This window comes from Glycine soja, chromosome 13, assembly GCF_004193775.1.
Source record: "Glycine soja cultivar W05 chromosome 13, ASM419377v2, whole genome shotgun sequence".
NCBI lineage: Eukaryota > Viridiplantae > Streptophyta > Magnoliopsida > Fabales > Fabaceae > Glycine > Glycine soja.
The window spans coordinates 11866178-11886362 of record NC_041014.1 but is presented as its reverse complement, the minus strand read 5'-3'; the positions used below and the strand labels follow the sequence as shown (position 1 = coordinate 11886362).

At 31.3% G+C, this 20185-nt stretch overlaps 1 protein-coding gene across 1 annotated transcript; it reads left to right on the top strand.

The window, feature by feature from the left end:
- The first annotated feature begins 14251 nt into the window (after positions 1-14251).
- LOC114382149 (transcription factor MYB41-like) lies at positions 14252-16338 on the top strand. The gene is made up of 3 exons (XM_028341384.1): positions 14252-14436; positions 14562-14691; positions 15163-16338. The coding sequence occupies exons 1-3, from the start codon at positions 14304-14306 to the stop codon at positions 15878-15880; spliced, it is 981 nt and encodes a 326-aa protein (XP_028197185.1). The 5' UTR covers positions 14252-14303; the 3' UTR covers positions 15881-16338.
- Positions 16339-20185: the final 3847 nt, after the last annotated feature.

Sequence of the window (20185 nt, the reverse complement as noted above, 5' to 3'; positions counted from 1 at the left end):
GCAAAACAAGTAGAGACCACTAAGGGTGCATAGAATGAATTGAAAGATTCGATTTCGGGAACTTATCGATTGAAGACCGAAGAACGACGAAGAACGAACGAAGAAAGATGAAGAACGGTGAAGAATCTTCACAAAATCGCTCACAGAAATGTTTCGGAAGTGTTACAGAAGCACCTCGGCTTGGATTTTTTCCACAGAAACAATTTTCCTCACTAATTTCGAGAGAATCCTAAAATACCAAAAGGGCTGAACAATTTACTCTACCCTCTTTCCCCTATTTATAGGAGAAAAGAGGGAGGTGGTTGCCACCCAGGTCGCCCAGCCGAGCTGGGTTGCTTCCACTAGAAGGCACCGCCTTCTGTTGGAACCCCCTGGAAGGCCCAAGGAGGGCCTGGTTGCTATTTGCACCCCCTTTTTACTAAATACACCCCCTTGTGTTTTTTTGTTGATTCCTTTCCAAAATGTTATGGAACTTTACAGATTACGTAACGACACCCATTTTCTTTCCGGAATGTTGCGAAACTTTACGAATTATGCAACAATGCTCTTTTTGACTTCCGGAATGTCGCAAAACTTTACGGATTGCACAACAATGCTTCTTTTTGACTTCCAGAATGTCGCGGAACTTTACGGATTACCTAACGATGGGTGTTAAGTACCTCGAGGCGGCCAAGCGAAGGTTGCATGCCACCAAACAATGGTCCCCGGACAAAATTAGGGTATGACAGGACGCATGGGCTAAGTATGAGCCCACTTATCTTTGTACATATTAGATTATGATTTCATTATTTTTGGGCCTTGTATTTAGGACTCCATAATGTAGGTAGGGTACCTTAGAAATGTACGATTTTTCAGCCCTTGTATTTTTTAGGGCACCTAAACTAGTTTTTGTATTAGGGGTAATTTTGTAATTTCACATACATTAAGTGAATATTTGATGTGTGTGTTGAGAAATAAATTTAATTGAATTGGGAGATGCCCAATCCAATTAAATTTTAGAGGGGGAGTTGAGCATTTCCTTGCTACACCTCATTGCCACATCATATAGTCACACTTTGTGCATGTCATTCATGCTTTACATGCCTCATGACACCTAAACACACTTAGTGGAAAATCTTGGACTTGATCTTGGATTGGTGGACTGAAACCATAGTTAAAATTCACTAATCATAATTAGTGAAATTTTGACTCCAAAATTTGGCTTCACAAATTCAATTTCAAATTCAAGTGAAATTTGAATAGAAATTCAAATTTCCCTCCAATTTTGTGTGACACTTAGGCTATAAATAGAGGTCATGTGTGTGCATTTTTTAAACTTTGATCATTTGAGAATTACACTTCAAAGTTCAGACCTCATTTGAGGCACAAAAATTTGTGCTCCTTCTCTCATTCTCCCTTTACTCATCTTCTCCTACCTTCAAGCTCTTATCCATGGCTTCCTATGGTGGTGAGCTTGTTCTTGACTCATCTTCTCCTTGAAGTGTTGTCTCCAATCATCTTTCTTCCTTATTCATTCCGCTGCCATTAATCTCAAGAAGAAAAGGACTCCATTGATGAAGAAGATCCAAGGCCTACAAGCTCCACATGGAGCTATATCAATAACTCTCAAACAGAAGCACTTCACTTAATCAAGGTAAACAAGCATCATAAGCAATCATGAAAAATAACTATCAACCACAATCATTTCACTCAACCAAAGTAAACAATCATCATAATCAAGCATGAAAAATAACTATCAAACACAATCATTTTACTCAACCAAAGTAAACGATAATCATATTCAATCATGATAAACAACCAAAGTTAAACATTCATCATAATCAAGCATGATAATTAATCAGTACAAACATCCAAAGTGGCTAGGATTATAAGTTATTTAGGTCTATGAGTCCTAATTCTCTTCTAATAACAAGGAAGTTTTCTTTGGGGAGAGGTTTTGTAAAGATATCGGCTAATTGATTCTTTGTGTCAACAAATTCTAATATGCAATCCCCTTTTTGAACATGGTCTCAAAGGAAGTGATGCCTTATTTCAATATACTTTGTTCTAGAATGCAGAATAGGATTTTTGGACAGATTAATTGCACTTGTATTGTCACAGCGGATAGGTATATAATCAAATTTTAAACCATAATCAGAAAGTTGTTGTCTCATCCAAAGGATTTGTGCACAACAACTTCTAGCAGAAATATATTCCGCTTTTGCAGTTGATAAGGCAACACTATTTTGATTTTTACCATGCCATGATACTAGAGCAGAACCAATAAAATGATAAGTGCCACTAGTACTTTTTCTATCAATTTTGCATCTAGCAAAATCAAAGTCAGAGTATCCTACTAAGTTATAAGTTATAAGAGGAATTCTTAGGATACCATAACCCTAGATTTATAGTGCCTAACAAATATCTCATTATTTTTTTAATGGCACTTAGGTGAGATTCATTGGGATTTGCTTGATATCTTGCACACATACAAACATTAAACATTATATCAGGTCTACTTGCTGATAAATAAATAAGAGATCCGATCATACCTCTATATTTCTTTATGTCTATTGACTTACCAGTTTCATCTTTATCCAGATAACAAGCAGTGCTCATAGGAGTGGCCATGTGTTTAGCATTTTCCATCCCAAACTTGTTAATTAGATCTTTGCAATATTTTGACTAACTAATAAATATTCTATTCTTTGTTTGCTTTATTTGTAGTCCAAGGAAGAAATTTAACTCACCCATCATGGACATTTCAAATTCATTTTGCATATCTTGAGAGAATTCTTTACATAGAGAATCATTAGTTGACCCAAAGATTATATCATCAATATATATTTGTACTAAGAGAATATGGACATTTCAAATTCATTTTGCATATCTTGAGAGAATTCTTTGCATAGAGAATCATTAATTGACCCAAAGATTATATCATCAACATATATTTGTACTAAGAGAATATCATAAAATTTTCTTTTGATAAAGAGTGTAGTATCAACCTTTCCTCTTGTAAAGTCCTTTTCTAAAATAAATTTGCTCAATCGTTCATACCAAGCCCTAGGGGCTTGTTTTAAACCATATAGAGCCTTTTTCAATTTAAAGACATGATTGGGCTTATCTGAGTTTTCAAAACCAGGAGGTTGATCAACATAAACTTCTTATTGGATGAAACCATTTAAAAAGGCACTTTTAACATCCATTTGATAGAGTTTAAAATCCATGATGGATGCAAAGGCCAATAACATTCTAATGGCTTCTAATCTGGCTACTGGAGCATAGGTTTCCTCAAAATCTATTCATTCTTCTTGATTATATCCTTTGGCCACTAGCCTAGCCTTATTTCTAATTATTATTTTCCATGTTCATCCAATTTGTTTCTGAATACCCATTTAGTTTCTATAACTGGATAATTATTAGGTTTGTCAACTAATTTCCAGACTTTATTTCTTTCAAATTGATTTAACTCTTCTTGCATAGCAATAATCCAATGTTCATGAATTATGGCTTCATTTAAATTTTTAGGTTCAATTAAAGAAACAAAAGCCATATTATTGCATGCATCTTTGAGAGAGTGTCGAGTTGTTACCTCTTTTGAGATGTCACCGATGATATTATCACCGATGAAATCATAGTTCGTTTGTTATAAATTCTAAAAGCTTTACTATTCAAGGAATAGCCAGGGAATATACCTTAATCAGATTTTGCATCATCTTTCTCATTGTTTAGCACAAAACACTTATATCCAAAAACATGAAGATGAGAAATGTTCGGTTTTCTTCCTTTGTACAATTCATATGGAGTTTTCTTTAAGATTAGTCTAATTAAAGCTCTATTCATTATATAGCATGTAGTATTAACAGCTTCAACTCATAAATATTTAGGAAGATTTGTATCATTAAGCAAAGTTTTGCCTATTTCTTCTAAAGATCTATTTTTCCTCTCAACTACTTCATTTTGTTGAGAGGTTCTAGGTGCAAAAAAATTGTGTTCAATGCCATTTTCATTGCAAAATGATTCAAAATCCTTATTTTCAAACTCTCCTCCATGATCACTCCTAATAGATGCAATATTGAGATTTTTCTTGTTTTGAATGATTTTAGCAAGTTTCTTGAAAGCATGTATGAAAATCATCTCTTTTGTAAGTGAGAAATAATGTCCATGTGAATCTTGAATAATCATCAACTATAACAAGAGCATAATAATTTCCTCCAAAACTCATAGTTCTAGAGGGACCAAAAAGATCCATATGCAAAAGTTGTAAGGGTTGAGTTGTAGAAAAATATTCTTTGATTTGAAAGAAACCCTTACTTGTTTTCCTTTTTGACATGCATCACACTATCTATCTTTTTCAAATTTGAGTTTTGGTAAACCAATTACTAAATCCTTAGAAATTAGTTTATTTAAATGTTCCATGTTTATATGAGCAATTTTTGTATGTCATAACCAAGAATCATCATCTTTACTAAAAAAACATTGAGCATGATTTGATGTTTTATCTAAATTTATCATGTATACATTATTAGTTCTATAGCTTATACGTTTTATATTTCTATCATGTTTATTTTAAATAACACAATTATGAGAATCAAATGATACTAGAAAGCCTTTATCAGATAATTGACTAACACTTAGTAGACTATGATTAAGACCATCAACAAGTAAAATATTTTCAATGGAGGTAGATGGATTCATACCTATTTTTTTGATTCCAAGAATTTTATCTTTGTTGTTGTCTCCATAAGTCACATATCCACTTTTCTTGGGAGATATATGAGTAAATTTTGATGCATCTCCCGTCATGTATTTAGAGCATCTGCTATCAATGTATCGGCTTTTCTTCAAGAAATCCTTCATTCACGTAATTATGTTTTTGACTTAGGTACCCAAATTTTCTTGGGTCCTTGATTGTTAGTTTTGATCAAGGATTCTTTTGGAACCCATATCATTTTAATGTTACTACTATTTTTCCTAAAACAACATGTTGATGCACTATGTCCTTTATTTCCACAATAAAAACATGTTAAGAAAGGAGAACTATTCTTTTGAGAAGATGCAAAGAAGTTTGTATACATTCTCTGTTGTTTTTCAGGTCTATATCCTAGTCCAGCCTTATCAAACACACATCTTTACTAGCATAATGTCTAAATTATTTTTTTCTAGAGTAAATTTGGCAAGAGAATTTTTTAGATCTTTAATTTCTACTTTAAATTTATAACAACATTTACATTAGTGAGATACTTTATTAATATCTTGTATGGTAGAAGATTGATTTGTATCAATTGGTTTTAATGTTTTTACTTCAGTTTTAAGATTTTCTAGTTCTATATTTAATTTCATAACTTCTTTTTTTTAAATTTGAAATTGTTTTCTTAGAAAATGAAACTAGTTTGGCAAGTTTGACTGATTCTTTATGCAAGTCATTAAATGCATCTTGAAGTTCATCAAAGGAAATAGATAGGTTATTGTTAGAAGATGTTACCTCTTCTTTGCTATCATAGTTTTTGGCCATGAGACTCATATTCACGACTTCATTTTCTGAATCCCCTGATGAATCTATATCATTATCTTCCCAAGTGATGTAAGCTTTCTTTGCTATCTTGTCTTTGAAAATTTTCTAATCAGACTTCTCCATTCTTTTCTTGAAACTGGGACAATCAACTCGTAGATGTCTAGGTTGATTACATTCATAGCACTTTGGAACAAAAGGAGAGTCTTCTCCTTTTCTCTTTGGATTGAAATTTGTTCTTCTTTGATTTCCTTTGTTCCTTAGAAACTTGTTGAATCTCTTTATGAAGAAACTAAAATCATCATCTTCTTCTATTTCATTCAAGTTTTCTCTGCCACTTTCTTCTTGAATACAAAATGAGGCTTTAAGTGCAATTCCTTTCTTTTTCTTGTCATTTTCTTCATGTTGATTTAGTCTTATAAGTTCCATTTCATGTTCCTGAAGCTTTCCAAAAAGAGTTGCAAGAGACATGTTAGTGAGATCTCTTGATTCTGCAATTGCAGTTACCTTTGGTTGTCATTCCCTGCTTAAACATCTTAGAACTTTGTTAATGAGATCCTCATTAGGAAATATCTTTCCTAATGATGCAAGATGATTAACTATATGTGTAAATCTCTTTTGCATATCTTGTATGGTCTCATTTTGATTCATTCTGAAAAGTTCATATTCATGTGTTAAGGTGTTTATTCTAGATCTCTTAACATCTGTTGTTCCTTCATGCATTACTTCTAATGTATCCCACATTTCTTTTGAATTATTACAATTTGAGACTCTAGAGTATTCATCCATTCCTAATGCAAAGGTAATAATATTTTTAGCTTTTAAGTTATATTGTACTCTTCTTCTTTCCTCTTTATCCCATTGTTCCCTATATTTTTCCATAGTTGCATTTCCTACTACCATTGTAGGGATGTAAGGACCGATTTCAATGCCTTCCCAGATGTTTAAATCTATAACCTCTATGAAGATTTGCATGTGGGTTTTCCATTAATGATAACCCACACCATTAAATATGGGAGGCCTATTAATGGAGTTTCCTATGGGAAATATGAAGTTTGATGAGGCCATAATTATTCTTGAAGTTTCTAAATTTATACAAGAATCAAGCTCTGATACCACTTGTTGGACAAGTGGCCTCAATAACTTAAGAGGGAGGGGGGTGAATTAAGTTAAAAAAATTCTCATTTAATTGACTTCTAAATCCCTTTTTAAATCTATTTGTTAAGAATATTGAAGATGAAGATGAAAATTATATCAACAAAATACTTCAAGTGTGCAAGATAAATAAAATATGAAAGATAAAGTAATCAAGATAGGGAAGAGAAAAATGCAAACTCAGTTTATCCTGGTTCGGCCACTTCATGTGCCTACGTTCAGTCCTCAAGCAACCCACTTGAGATTTTCACTAACTTTGTAAAAATCCTTTTTACAACTTCTGAACACCTGAGGGATCCCTTTCCCTTGTGTTTAGGAAACTCACAATTCAAGAGACAAACAACCTCTTGAAACTCACAATTCAATGATTTGTTTTTGAGAGGATAAGACAATAAGGTTCTGAAAAACTTTAAAATCTTTCATAAATAAGTCACATATTTATAGGCCCTTGGTGGCTTTTCAAAAACATATGAAGAGACGTGACTTGTCAGAGTAATTTTTAAAATTTCCCACTAGTAATTGATTACACAGTTATGCAATGAGAGGTCATGACTTTTCAATTTGAATTTCAGGAATTTCGTCACTGGTAATCGATTATAGACAAGTGGTAATCGATTATAGCTTTCAAAATTCAAATTTCAAACTTCCTGAAAAAGCTTTTTAAAATAATTTTGCTTATGGTGATCAATTACAATGTCTGGTAATCGATTACCAGTGAAAAAATGCCTTTTTCAAAAATGTTAAAAATATTTTAAAACTTTTTTATAATTAATTTAAAAACTATGTTGTGAGGTCAAACCTTTGCAATCACTAAGAGACTCTTTTAACAAGGATTAAACTAAGACTTAATTTTCTTCTTGATCTTTGTTTTCATGGTCCTTATTTGGATTTGATTTGAACTTGAAATAAAACTTGTGTTGCTTCTATTTTGACATCATTAAAACCTTCATACGCATACATTCACATTTATACAAGAATAACTTGGATGTACACATATCTCACTTGCATGACTATGAAACATGATAAAAACCAAATCTTCTATTTAAAACTAATCATATGTGTGTGTGTGTGTATATATATATATATATATATATATATATATATATATATAAAGACGATTTTTAAATTGAATAAAAAGGTAATACAATTGAGAACAAAAAAAATCTAGTAGCTTTTAAATTAACTTATTTTTCATAAGCTATCTCAAGTAGTTTATCAAAATAAGTTACTTGAGGTAGCTTATGAAAACTAAGTTACTGAAATAAGCTTGTGTAACAAACAAGTTTAGCTTTACTCAAAGTTGTTTATAAACCAGTCAAATGAGTTTATAAGCTTCTCAAAAGCCTTATCAAACATAAACTTAGGTTATGTTTGAAAGAGACTATGTTTGGTAAAAATAGCTTATAAGTTAGCTAAAAGCTTATAAGCTAATTAATTTAATTGCAAGTATTTGGTAAGACTAACTGATATGTTGACAGATAAATGTCAAAAGACATAAAACAAGATAGTCAATTGTGCATAGGTTTAGTTTACAAAAAGTGAAATTTTTTATTTTATGAATTGAATCGATAATATAAAAATCATGCAAGGAAACAAATTAGAAATTAGGTCACATAATTTTAGAAAAAACATAGAATGGTTCATCAAATAATTGTAAAGTTGATATGATTTAAAGAATTTTTAACCTTAAAGAATGGTGTAGTAATAACAATTGATGAGTTGATTGTCTTGTGTATCGTGTGTGTGTAAGAAAGTAAAGTTAAATAAATATCAACTTTTTTTAGACAATGAATAAATAAGAGCTGATAAAACATAGCCAAACTAGCTGATAAGCTAGTTGAAGCGACCAGTTGAACAACTATAAGTTAGCTAAAAGCTTATAAATTAATTTATTTAATTGAAAGTATTTGGTAAGACTAATCGATAAGTTAACTTATAAATGTCAAATGACATAAAATGACTGATCGAGGCCGTACCCGAATCAAATAAACACGAAAATGCAGTAACTAGGAAGTGATCCTAGGTCGTTTCCCAACGAGCAGTGACAAGCCAAATGTTCATAATATACTTGCAGTAACAGTAACGATGAGGGGGGGGGGGTTGGTTGTTTGGTAATTAAAGAGCAGAACAAATAAAATGGAATACGAAACTACTAATATTAAAAACCAGTTGTTTCCTCTGATTCAGAAGCCACTCTCTTATCCTGGGTGATGGAGAATTCGTCCCTAACAGTCAACCACTTAATCCAACCCTATTTCAATTTACTAAGCGAAAATCAACTTAGGGTTTTCAATACGTGATTAGGCACCACATACACCAGTTAGCCCTTCGTCCATTAAGCATGAACGCAAGTTAGGCTCAGAGGTAATTAATCGAACACGAAGCGTGCACTGATTAATATTCACGAAATTGGGATAATTGGTGAAGGGAAAACTGCCAGGAAACCACATTACAAACGAAACCTCAAAGAGAGTTGGGCTTCGTCCTCAAAAGGAAACAACACCAGAAAATCTAGCCTTCCATGGATTCAAACAGAAAACGCAAATGAAACATGAAGCAGAATCGTAAATGAACAAGCAGAAACGTAAATGAACAAGAACGTAAATGAACAGAAACGTAAATGAACAGAAACGTAAATCAAAGTAGTAGAAGAAGCAAGAATGAACTCATAATTAGAAGCAGAAAACGAAAATTTGCATTAAGAACGAAAACTGTAACAAGGGAACAGAAAAACGTGAAAACCTAAAACCAAAGCTCTGAATAATGAAAATAGCATAGCAGAATAGAATCCCCTGCACGAATCCCAAGGCAGCTATTTAAAAAGAGTCACTCAAAGTCACTGGGCCCTATTACAATACTCTGGCCCAAAACGAAATAAACACTGAACAACATAAAATAAAATTGCGAAATTTCCTAATTAGAAATTAACTAAGGTAAGCGCTGCTTTATTTGCCCTCTTCAAGTCCACAACCAAAATCCGGATTAAGCCCAATGTTTCATTAATTCCTGAAATTAGATTAAAAACATCAAATTAGCTAAATGAGCCCAAATAATAAAACTGCCTAATTAATTGACAATTAAGACCAATCAATAATTAAAATGGTGCAAAAAAGGTTTAGAAAATAGAAGAAAATGATGGCACATCAATGACATATTTAATATTTCTAATATTTGAATTTTATTTCTAATAACTTGTCATCTTAAAAGTAAGATAATAATTTTTTTGGAATTTTGTATTATAAAAAATGATAAAATTAAATTTTTCGTTTGTTTTTGGTAAAATAAAACTAAATTAAATAAACCTTATTAGAATTATATTGTTTAAAATCATTTTTTAACATTTAAATACTTTATTAATAATATTATTTTAAAACTAAAAATAAAAAAGTATTTTTCTTATAATTTTTCTTAAACATTTTTTTTGTTTGTACTAGAAGAACATGAATGTGTACGCCTCTCACTTGTGTGACGAAACATTATACAAATCATATTTTCTAATTATGATCGGTAAAACATTTGATTTTTGTCTTTTATTTACTAGTTTATTTCTTATGTTTTGTTCATTTTATGCTTTATTTGGTTAAACATTTGATTCTATCCTAGAGTTTAAATTGTTTTTTTTTTTTGCTCCTTTAAAATTTTCAAACATTGGTTTTAGTCCCTCTAAATTGTATTGTCTGTTTTTTGTCATCCCTCTAATTTTGAAACGTCCACTTTTACTCTTTAAAATGATTTAAATAGTGCTTTGTAGAGAAACAAAAAGTGGTTCAATTTACATTTTGAGGGGGACTAAATGATGCATTTCAAAATTATAGGAAGAAAAAATGAACAAAAGGTAAAATTGAATTTGAAAATTTTAAAAGAACAAAAAATATATTTTACTTTTTTTTTTTACTTTTTAAAAAAAGATTATTTGCCCTTGATGACCACGGGTCCTAGATCCGCCATTGTCGTGACCCATCTTCTTGAAGATAGCAAATAAATATATTTATTATTAATATGTTGAGCACAATATGTTGAGCACAAAAAAAAAATATATCTATACTTAATTATTATGGTATCAATGTGTTTGTGTCAATCCTTATATTTATTTTCGGGTATGAGTTTAGGAATTGCCATTTTCATATTTGTTACAAGATATAAAAAAATAGTTCTAATCTCTATACTTTATAAAAAAAAAATTAGTTTAGTCCTTGTAAAATTCTTAGTTTTACTCTCTATTTTTCATTTATCAGGAATACACTATTAACATCATTTTCTACCTGAAATCTTATAGACTAAAATTATTGATTTTTAAAAGTTCAAAACCAGAATTTTCGATTCTGAAGTACTATAACTAAAACAATGAATTTTACAAAATATAGACTAGAATCATATTTTTTTCAAAAAAATAAATCATACATCATTTATTGTCAAGAAACTAAACTACTCATATGTTCTCTCCATTTCTTTGTTCATGTAAAATGGTCAGAATCTTATATTTTCATATCTTTGTTTATGTAAAATGGTCGGAATCTTATATTTTCATAGGAATGTAAAATAACTTCCAACTTTTTAAAGCTTATTTTATCACTTATTCATTATTTATTAATTTATTTTTGAATTCAAATAAATTTAAAATTATTTTAAAAAATGATAAGTATTTATCAAATATTTATTTTATGAGAATAATATTCTTAATTAGTAAAACAAACACGCCCTTAAATATATTCCATATTGGCATTTATAATGACCACTAAAATTATTTTTTAAATGTTTTTCTCCGTCCATCTACCAACTTCTCATTATTGTCATTAAAAACGCCATTACTATTGCTGGGAAAATTAGTTATGTTTCTTTCACTAATAATATCAATTTTTTGCAAACAATATTATTTTCTAATAGAGAAATCAAATAATAAAAAAATAAGTATGTTCTAACACCATCCAAAAACTTTCTAAAATTATATATATATATATATATATATATATATATATATATAATAATAATAATAATAAAGAAAGAACTATTAACTATTATATTTATATGTTCATGAGTGTGAAAACGTAAACTATTCAAATCTAATACTTACTGTCAGTTTGAATCCAACAATAGATCCGATCACAATCACATAGTCACTATAAAAAAACGTGTCTATAAATAAATTCTTCCGGTCTTAATCCTATTGAAGTCTTCTACGGTTAAATTTCAAAAAATCAAAGTGATGTATATGAGACTAAAAAAAACACACACACACACCAATGTCTGATAATAAAAAAGAAAAATAAATTTAATTCTTTTTGTATGATGATAACATTAACAACAACAAAAAAAATGCTTTACATGAAGAAAAAAAAGCATGCATTTTACAATTAAGATCTCTTTATTTTAATTTAAATGGAGTGTATGATATTATGTATGGATTTCAGATTAGGAGGCAGCATGTTAGAATAAGCAGCGATTATTAGGCATTTACTCTTACCACCAATGATGCTGGAAAGTACATTTATTTGTTAGAATAAGCAGCTATTATACATTAGACAACTTTAACCTTAAAAATTAATTTTGTGAGACCGAATTAGGTCTTGAATCCATATTAAAATTTATCTTAATCATTATTATACATTAGCCCTATTAAGTTATATATAAATAGGATATGATAATATTCATATTACAAACCGATTTAACCCAAATGTATGCATAAAATACCTGAGTTTTCAAAAAAAATAAGGACCTAAGAATTTTTCTTGAAAAGATTGTTCTTCTTCTTGACTTTTTTATTTTATTTGTACAGAATAAATATATGTAATATATTGAAAAAGTTCCTTTTGGCTATATCACTGATCGATGTGATCTTCAACTTCACAAATAGTGGTAATAATAATACGTACCCACACATTAAACGTGAAAAGAATGATATCAAATTTTAATGTTTCTCCATCTATGCTTACATACTTTTTACCTTTCCTGTGATTGACAAAGTAAACACGCAAGTTAAGTTTCCTTACAAAGTTTCAGAAGAAAGAGACAAGGCATTTAGATTTAGTAATCATCCCGTGGTATAGATAGGGAGCAAGCTACCACTTTGATCCTGACCTCATCTTCTTAAAGATGACAAATAAATATATTTCTATAAATATGCCAAGCATAAGATTTGCATATGGTAAATATATATACTTATAAGGTATCAAATGACGTACCACTCTACCAGTCGAGTTCATATATATACAAGACTCCTATATAGGCCGAGAAAGATACAAGGGTTTTAGTGTTATACTTCTGATAGGCATTTATAATGGCCACCGAAATTATGTCTTAAATGTTTTTCTCCGTCCATTCACCAACTTTTTCATCATCATTAAAAATTTAGAGAAAATGTCCCTGGCCATTAATAACTATTGCTCGGAAATATTAGTTATGTTTCTTTCTTTAATAATATGTAAATGTGACTATCGGTTTTTTTGCAAACAATAATATTTGCTCATAGAAAAATTAAATAGTAATATGTCGTAATACCATCCAAAATCTTTCTAAAACATATTATGTTTCATTAAATCTACAACAAAGAAAGAAATAACTATTCATATTAAAAAAATGACTATTAACTATTATATTAGGTTCATGAGTGTCAAAACACTAGTATAAGTGCTATTCAAATCTATTTGTCAATTTCAATCTAATAAGAGATCCAATCACATATATATTCACTGTACAAAAATGTGTCTATAAACAAATTTTTTCCCTCCTAATCTTAATGAAGTCTTCTACGATTAAATTTCGAAAAATCAAAAGTGTATGACCTAAATAATAAAATAAAACGAATCTGTCATTTAAAACACACAAGGCAATTACTCGCAAAAATGCATTGAAAAACTATGATTATCCTATTTAGGCATGACTTGATCCATTTAAAAGTCTAATTTGACATGTTAGTGTACTTAAAAACCTATTTTATTTTAAAGCTTTTATATATGTTTAACTTTTTTCAACATATGCTAATATATAATGAGCTAATAGACCAATGAGAAAAAATTCTATATAAACAAACTATAATCCATAAAAATAAAAAATCATTCACTCAAAGCATGAGATAAAGCCTAAAATATGCATGATATAATTTATTATCTTTATGATAACTTAGTTAAAAAAATCAGTTTTACAATAAGCCATCTAAATAGAATATAGATTTATCACTCAATAAGTTTATATGCTTGACCTTTTATGTAGGATAACATGCTTAATATTTTAAAAAATATACACATGTTGATTTTCTCCTTCTATTATTGCTTATTCACTTTTTACCTTAATTTCCCTAGGATTGACAAAGTAAGCACACAAAATACATGATCACTTTCCTAACAAAATTATCAGAGGTCAAAGGACAAAATTCATGTAGTAATTATCCTGTGGTACAGGGACCTAGCTACCACTTTGATCCAGACCCCATCTTCTTAAAGGTGACAGATAAATACGTTACGATAAATATGTTAAGCACTTAAGCATAAGATTTTCAAATGGTTAATATTTATACTTATTACGGTATCAATGACCTACCTTTGTACCAGGTGAGTTCATATATATATATATATATATCACCAAATGTTGGTCTGCTACATGCATAAGAACAAGCACAAGGTCTGATTCGTGTTTCCTTACATCAACTTGTGGTCTAAAAATGGGAAGGATGCCATGCTGTGAGAAGGTAGGGTTGAACAAAGGACCATGGAAAACCGAAGAAGATGAGAAGCTCGTGGCTTATGTTGAAAGGCATGGCCCTGGAAACTGGCGTTCAGTGCCTGCCAAAGCGGGTAATTAATAAGTTAATACAACTTCTGTATACCGTTTCCTCAATCTGAGTCTGAATGTAAATGGAGGAATATTCAAAGTTTGATCAATTCCTAATTTTATTTATGTTGCATTTATGTATGTATAGGTCTTCAAAGATGTGGCAAGAGTTGTAGACTGAGGTGGATCAACTACCTAAACCCTAATATCAAACGAGGAAGCTTCAGCTTGGAGGAACATCGCACCATTGTTCAACTCCACTCTCTTCTCGGAAACAAGTGAACTTCAGTTTCTTTTTGGTTTTGAAATTATTTTATTTTTAGCATGGTTTTAAATTACAGTCCGTAACTGTAACAGTGTCATGACTGCAATTGCAGTTGAATTAGTCACATTTTCCAGCAATTATCTATAATGTAAAGATTTTTTCACTGATCGGTCATAACCGTAATTTAAAACCATGATTCTTAGATCAAATGGTTAATCATATATTTTTTAGTTTCTTTTGGCTTTGAAATTTTTTATTGTTAGCATGATTTTAAATTAGGGTTCGTAACATAAGTATTTCTTCGTCTTACCGCAACTGCATCACGATTTCAATTGCGGCCGAATTAGTCACATTTTCTGATGACAGATCGTAACCGTAATTTAAAACCGTGATTGTTAGATCCAATGGTTAATCTTATATATTTCTTTGTATCAAGGGTGTCATTGTATTTACATGTCTGTTTATGTTTGTATTGCGCGCACAGATGGTCAATCATAGCCGCGCACCTGCCCAAGAGAACTGACAACGACATCAAGAACTACTGGAACACCAACATCAAGAAAGGACTCATCGGAAAGGGCTTAGATCCCCTTACCTACAAACCAATAAAATCCAACACTTTTCAAGCCTATGGTGGTAATTTCCTTGACCCTTCCATTGACACCACCAATATGAACCATGTGGCTCAATCGGAGAGTGCTCAAATCGAAGCCGAAGCAAGAGAATCTATGTTGCAATTTGGATCTCTCCCTTCACATCTCCCTGGGCTAATCTTAAGCAAAATCCCAACTCAACCTTTTCCTTCATCAGCTTCTCTATTAACCCAACGCATTAATACAACATATGACATGTATGCCCTCGTGCTTGCGACGAATCATCTTGACCTTCATCCACCACCATTCACTGACCCTGAAAGCTTCCCTAGTAGGAAGCTTCTTCCTTCAGTCTCTACCAGTGTTGGACAATCCACTGATCCTGAAAGCTCACTCTCTTATGATGGTATTGGTTATAATATGATAGACAATAGTAGTAGTCAAATGCAAATGACGATGGAATGTTATGCGACAAACTTTGAAGATGATGATGTTATGATAGCTCTAGAAGCATTTGGAATAGCAAGGTTTGAGGGCATTCAAGAATTGTTTGACGGGCCCACTACCATGGAAGATCTAATCAATGAATCTTTTGAAAGAGATGTGTAGAAGAGTATGGAAATGGAAAGTGCAATTTCCATGCTTTCCTTTGTTGGTTCCAATAAAAGTAATGTGTGGTTTTGTAACTTTTCTTTTGAGGGATTTTCTATTTCATGTTGAGTTGGGTGCCTCATTACATGTGTTTCAGGTTCAGGGTGTCTTGTGTCCTGGACTACATGATAGGTGTTGAGGGTTGTTCTGTTATCGGAATACACAACACTTGTACTGTAGTTTTCTCATGTTTTGGTGCTATAGTCTCGAGCATTTCTTGCGTTTATTTTCCTTTATTTTTAATGAGTTATTTGCCTTACTAAAAAAATTACAGTGAAGCCAAAGTCGTGAGGTTGCAAGTGTTGTCATGGTTCTAAATTGTGTTTGGGATTGTGGTTGTGATCTCATTGCAATTATGATCAGTTGTAATGAGTTAAAAAAAACTTTTATGTTACAGTCACAGTTATGAATATGAACTGCAATGGGTGTCACCTGTTCTGCTATTGCACCTCTTGTTCACGGTCTTTATTCCAATATAATCCATAATTAGCAACTTCCATGGAAAGCCATGTTATGAAACTGATGTATCCATTGTTTTCAATCTATCTATGTATTCCATATTTGCTTGGTGCAGATTTAGAGGCACTTTGAGAAAAACACTTAGGTTCATTAATATTTTTGGTTTCTTAGTTTTTCAAATTCATAATTTTAATTTCATTATAATATTTGATTTCCTAACTAGTTTTATAAATGAGTAATTTTAGTTTATCTGATAGACTATTAACTAATAATTATAATTAATAAAGTCAATACACTAATTATAAATTAACTAAAAGTCATTAATTATTAAAAAATTAATGAACTAAAATTATTAATTGAAAACACTAACTAGAGGGAATCAAATGTTACAACTAATAATCATGGGAACCAAAATTTTGGATCTAAAAAACAAGAAAAATCAAAATTACACTTTAGCTAAAAAAAAGTTAGGTACCTGATAAATTATGTTAACTTGCTTGTGATTTCTTCAGATGATTTACTAGAGAGGCCCAAGAAAAATGCATATATAATTTCATGCGGTGGAACATGGTTTAATATTTTCAAGCAAATTAATATTTACACTACTAGAAATAATGGTTTTAACATCAATTTTTTTTATAAAATCGATGTTAACAAGATCATGTTAACATCGATTTTTTGAAAAACTAATGTTAACATGTTCTTGTTAACATTGGTTTTTAAAAAAACCGATGTTAACATAAGCTGGTTAATATCAACATTTAAGAAATCGATGTTAACATTTAGCTGGTTAACATCATTTTTTTAAAAAAACCGATGTTGTGTTTTAAATTAAACAAAAACCCCAAACCCTTTTCACCCGTGCTCAGTGTGTTAGTTCCACAAACCCTTTTCCTCTGTCTCAACTCCACTCTCACTCCCACCCACGACCATCTCGCTCTTGGTGGCCACTCCTAAAAGGTTAGTGTTCATTTTTGATCTGGATGCGTGTTTTGTTTGTCGTTTATGCCTATTTTTTGTGTTTTATTGTTAAAGAAATAGAGATTATTAGAGAAAGGCACAATGCTAGTGTTTACGCCTATTGATTTTGTTCTTTAATTGAGATTATTAGAGAAAGGCACAATGCTAGGGTTTCCAGTTATTGTTCTTAGTGAGGCTATGTTTAAGTACCGTTTTGACAGGTTTATAAAAGTATACAAGTAAAAAATTGCTTCAATTGGGGCAACAGACCTAAGAAATTGTACATGCCCCTACGGTGTTTGTAAAAATGTTTCAAACACTTTTTTGGTCATTTGGTATCTACAATGTTCTCATTTACAAAATGAGACATTTTTTAGTCATTTGGTACCATTAGCCAAGCCAAGCATATCAACGATCAATTATAATACTAATATTGTGATTTGAACTTAATTTTTTTTTAGCAATTTTATCCCGTGAGGTGTGATTTATCAGCTACTACTATAAGAAAAAGAATACAAGAAACCATAATTGTTCTTAGTGTGGCTATGTTTGAGTAAGGAAGTTTGCCTTGTGAAGCCATTGGAACTAGAGGTGTGTATAACTATAGGCCAAATTAATAATTTGTGAGCTGGAAAAATATGGATGGTAATGCCTTAATTGTTTGTTAATATTCAAGGGATTACTAGGTCTTGTGTAGTAGTATTTTTTTTATGATGTCCCTTCGATATGTTTAATTGGTAGCTATATATCAATTCCTGCATTTTCTGCCCAGTTCCATGTGCTAAAATAATTAAGTTGGACGTAGTCTTTCTACAAGATCGATGAGGATGGAACACTTACCATAGTTTCCCCCTCTCATGCACCAATGTAGTACCAACTAGCTAGTGCTTTTCCAAACTGAAAATGTGTGCTATGTGGTATATAATGCTCTATGCTATATTCACAAAAATAAAAAATAGAAACAATTAACCCGATCAAGTGAAAGCATATATATGTGTGTGTGTGTGTGTGTGTGTGTGTGTGTGTGTGTGTGTGTTTTATATAAAAATTGTCATGTATGTATTAATGAATAAAAATATTAGACAGCAGAATTTTCCATTGCATATAACATGGTTTTCCATTGCATACCCAAATGTGGATTTGATTTGATCTGGTCGTTGTTCCCATAGTTATAATTATTTTTTCTTTATACATGCAATTACTAGGTTGGTGTTGGTGGGAACAAGAGTAGTACTATATATTTAATTAATTTGATGTTTAAAGTTAAAGAAAATAAATAACAACCTCAAAAATAACTAGGTTGGTGTTGTATTGAATCTTGAATTGTCTGTTTGGATAGTTTGGGAAGAGTCATTCTTTTATAGTAGATTCATATGTATAGGTTAACTTTATTTTCTTAAATCTGATGAAATTACGGTATACTACATTTTACTTTGTTTTTTGAGTGCTTACTTGATTGTGGTGGAATTCATGTTACTGCTTTCATGTCGTGTACTTGGAGATTAATGAGAAATGCTACCAAAATTTCGTCAAGTCTAAGAAAAGAAAGTTAAGCTTTATGTATGAATCTACTATAAAAAATGTCTTCTTGAATCAGATAGGGTCACACCTTTAATGAAAAAAGTAAGGTTTTCATGCATGGAATAACTTTGTGAGTATCACAGAGTTATTAGTTAGATGGATCGAAGTTGGATGAATGTAAGTCGCATGAGCCTTGCATATATACGAGGAAGGCGTTGAAGAGTTCTTGCAATTTGCCTCTGGAAAAAGTCAACTGGATGAGGATGAAACATATTTATGTCCTTGTGTAAACTATTTGAATGGGAGACAACAAGTACTAGACGACATACGGGAACATCTTCTGTGTGAAGGGATTAAGAAGAATTATATGACATGGATATGGCATGCTGAATTGACAGACATGCAGAAAGGGTCCCAAATTGAACCAATTGATGTAGAAATAGGAAATTTATTAGAGGATATGATTCATGATCTTGGACAATTGTCATTTCAGCAAGCACATGCCCTTGTGTATAATACATTGGAAAGTGATTCGAAGAAGCCTTTGTATCCGGTATGTAAGAAATCTTTGTCCATGTTGTCAACGGTGTTAAGTCTAGTTAATGTCAAGACCAGATATGGGTGGAGTGACAAAAGCTTCACTTCACTGCTTTAGGTAGTGCAGGATATGCTTCAGAGGAAAACATGTTGCCAAAAAGTTATTATCAGGTGAAGAAGATACTGCGTTAGATGGGTATGGAGTATCATAAAATACATGCATGCCCTAATGATTGTATATTGTACAGACAAGAGTACAAGAAATGCATAAATGCCCTAATTGTGGGGTATCACGATACAAAGTGAAGGATGATGAAAAGTGTAGTAGTTATGAAAGCACAACAAAAGGCCCCATGGCTAATGCAAATGACACAAAAGACCTTACATGGGATGCAGATGGGAGAAATTGTGATGGAATACTTCGTCATCCAGCTGATTCCTCCCAGTGGAAGAATATTGATGTTTGTATCCAAATTTTGGCAAAGAGACAAGAAATATTAGGCTTGGACTAGCCACTAATGGAATGAATCCCTATGGCAACTTTTCATATTTCTCCCAAAGATAGTGAATATGTGATCTATGGAGACAACAAACAAAGGCCACTTAATCAACAAGCCTAACAAGTGATATCAAATGATACCAAGAGGTCACTTGTCATTGATTGATTACTTTTGATTATTTTTTTCCTATGATTGTTAACTTTTGATTGAGTTTTTTATGATTGTTCTTGATTGAGTTTTGATTGTCTTTGATGATTGTTTTTTATGATTATTTCTGCTTGAGTTT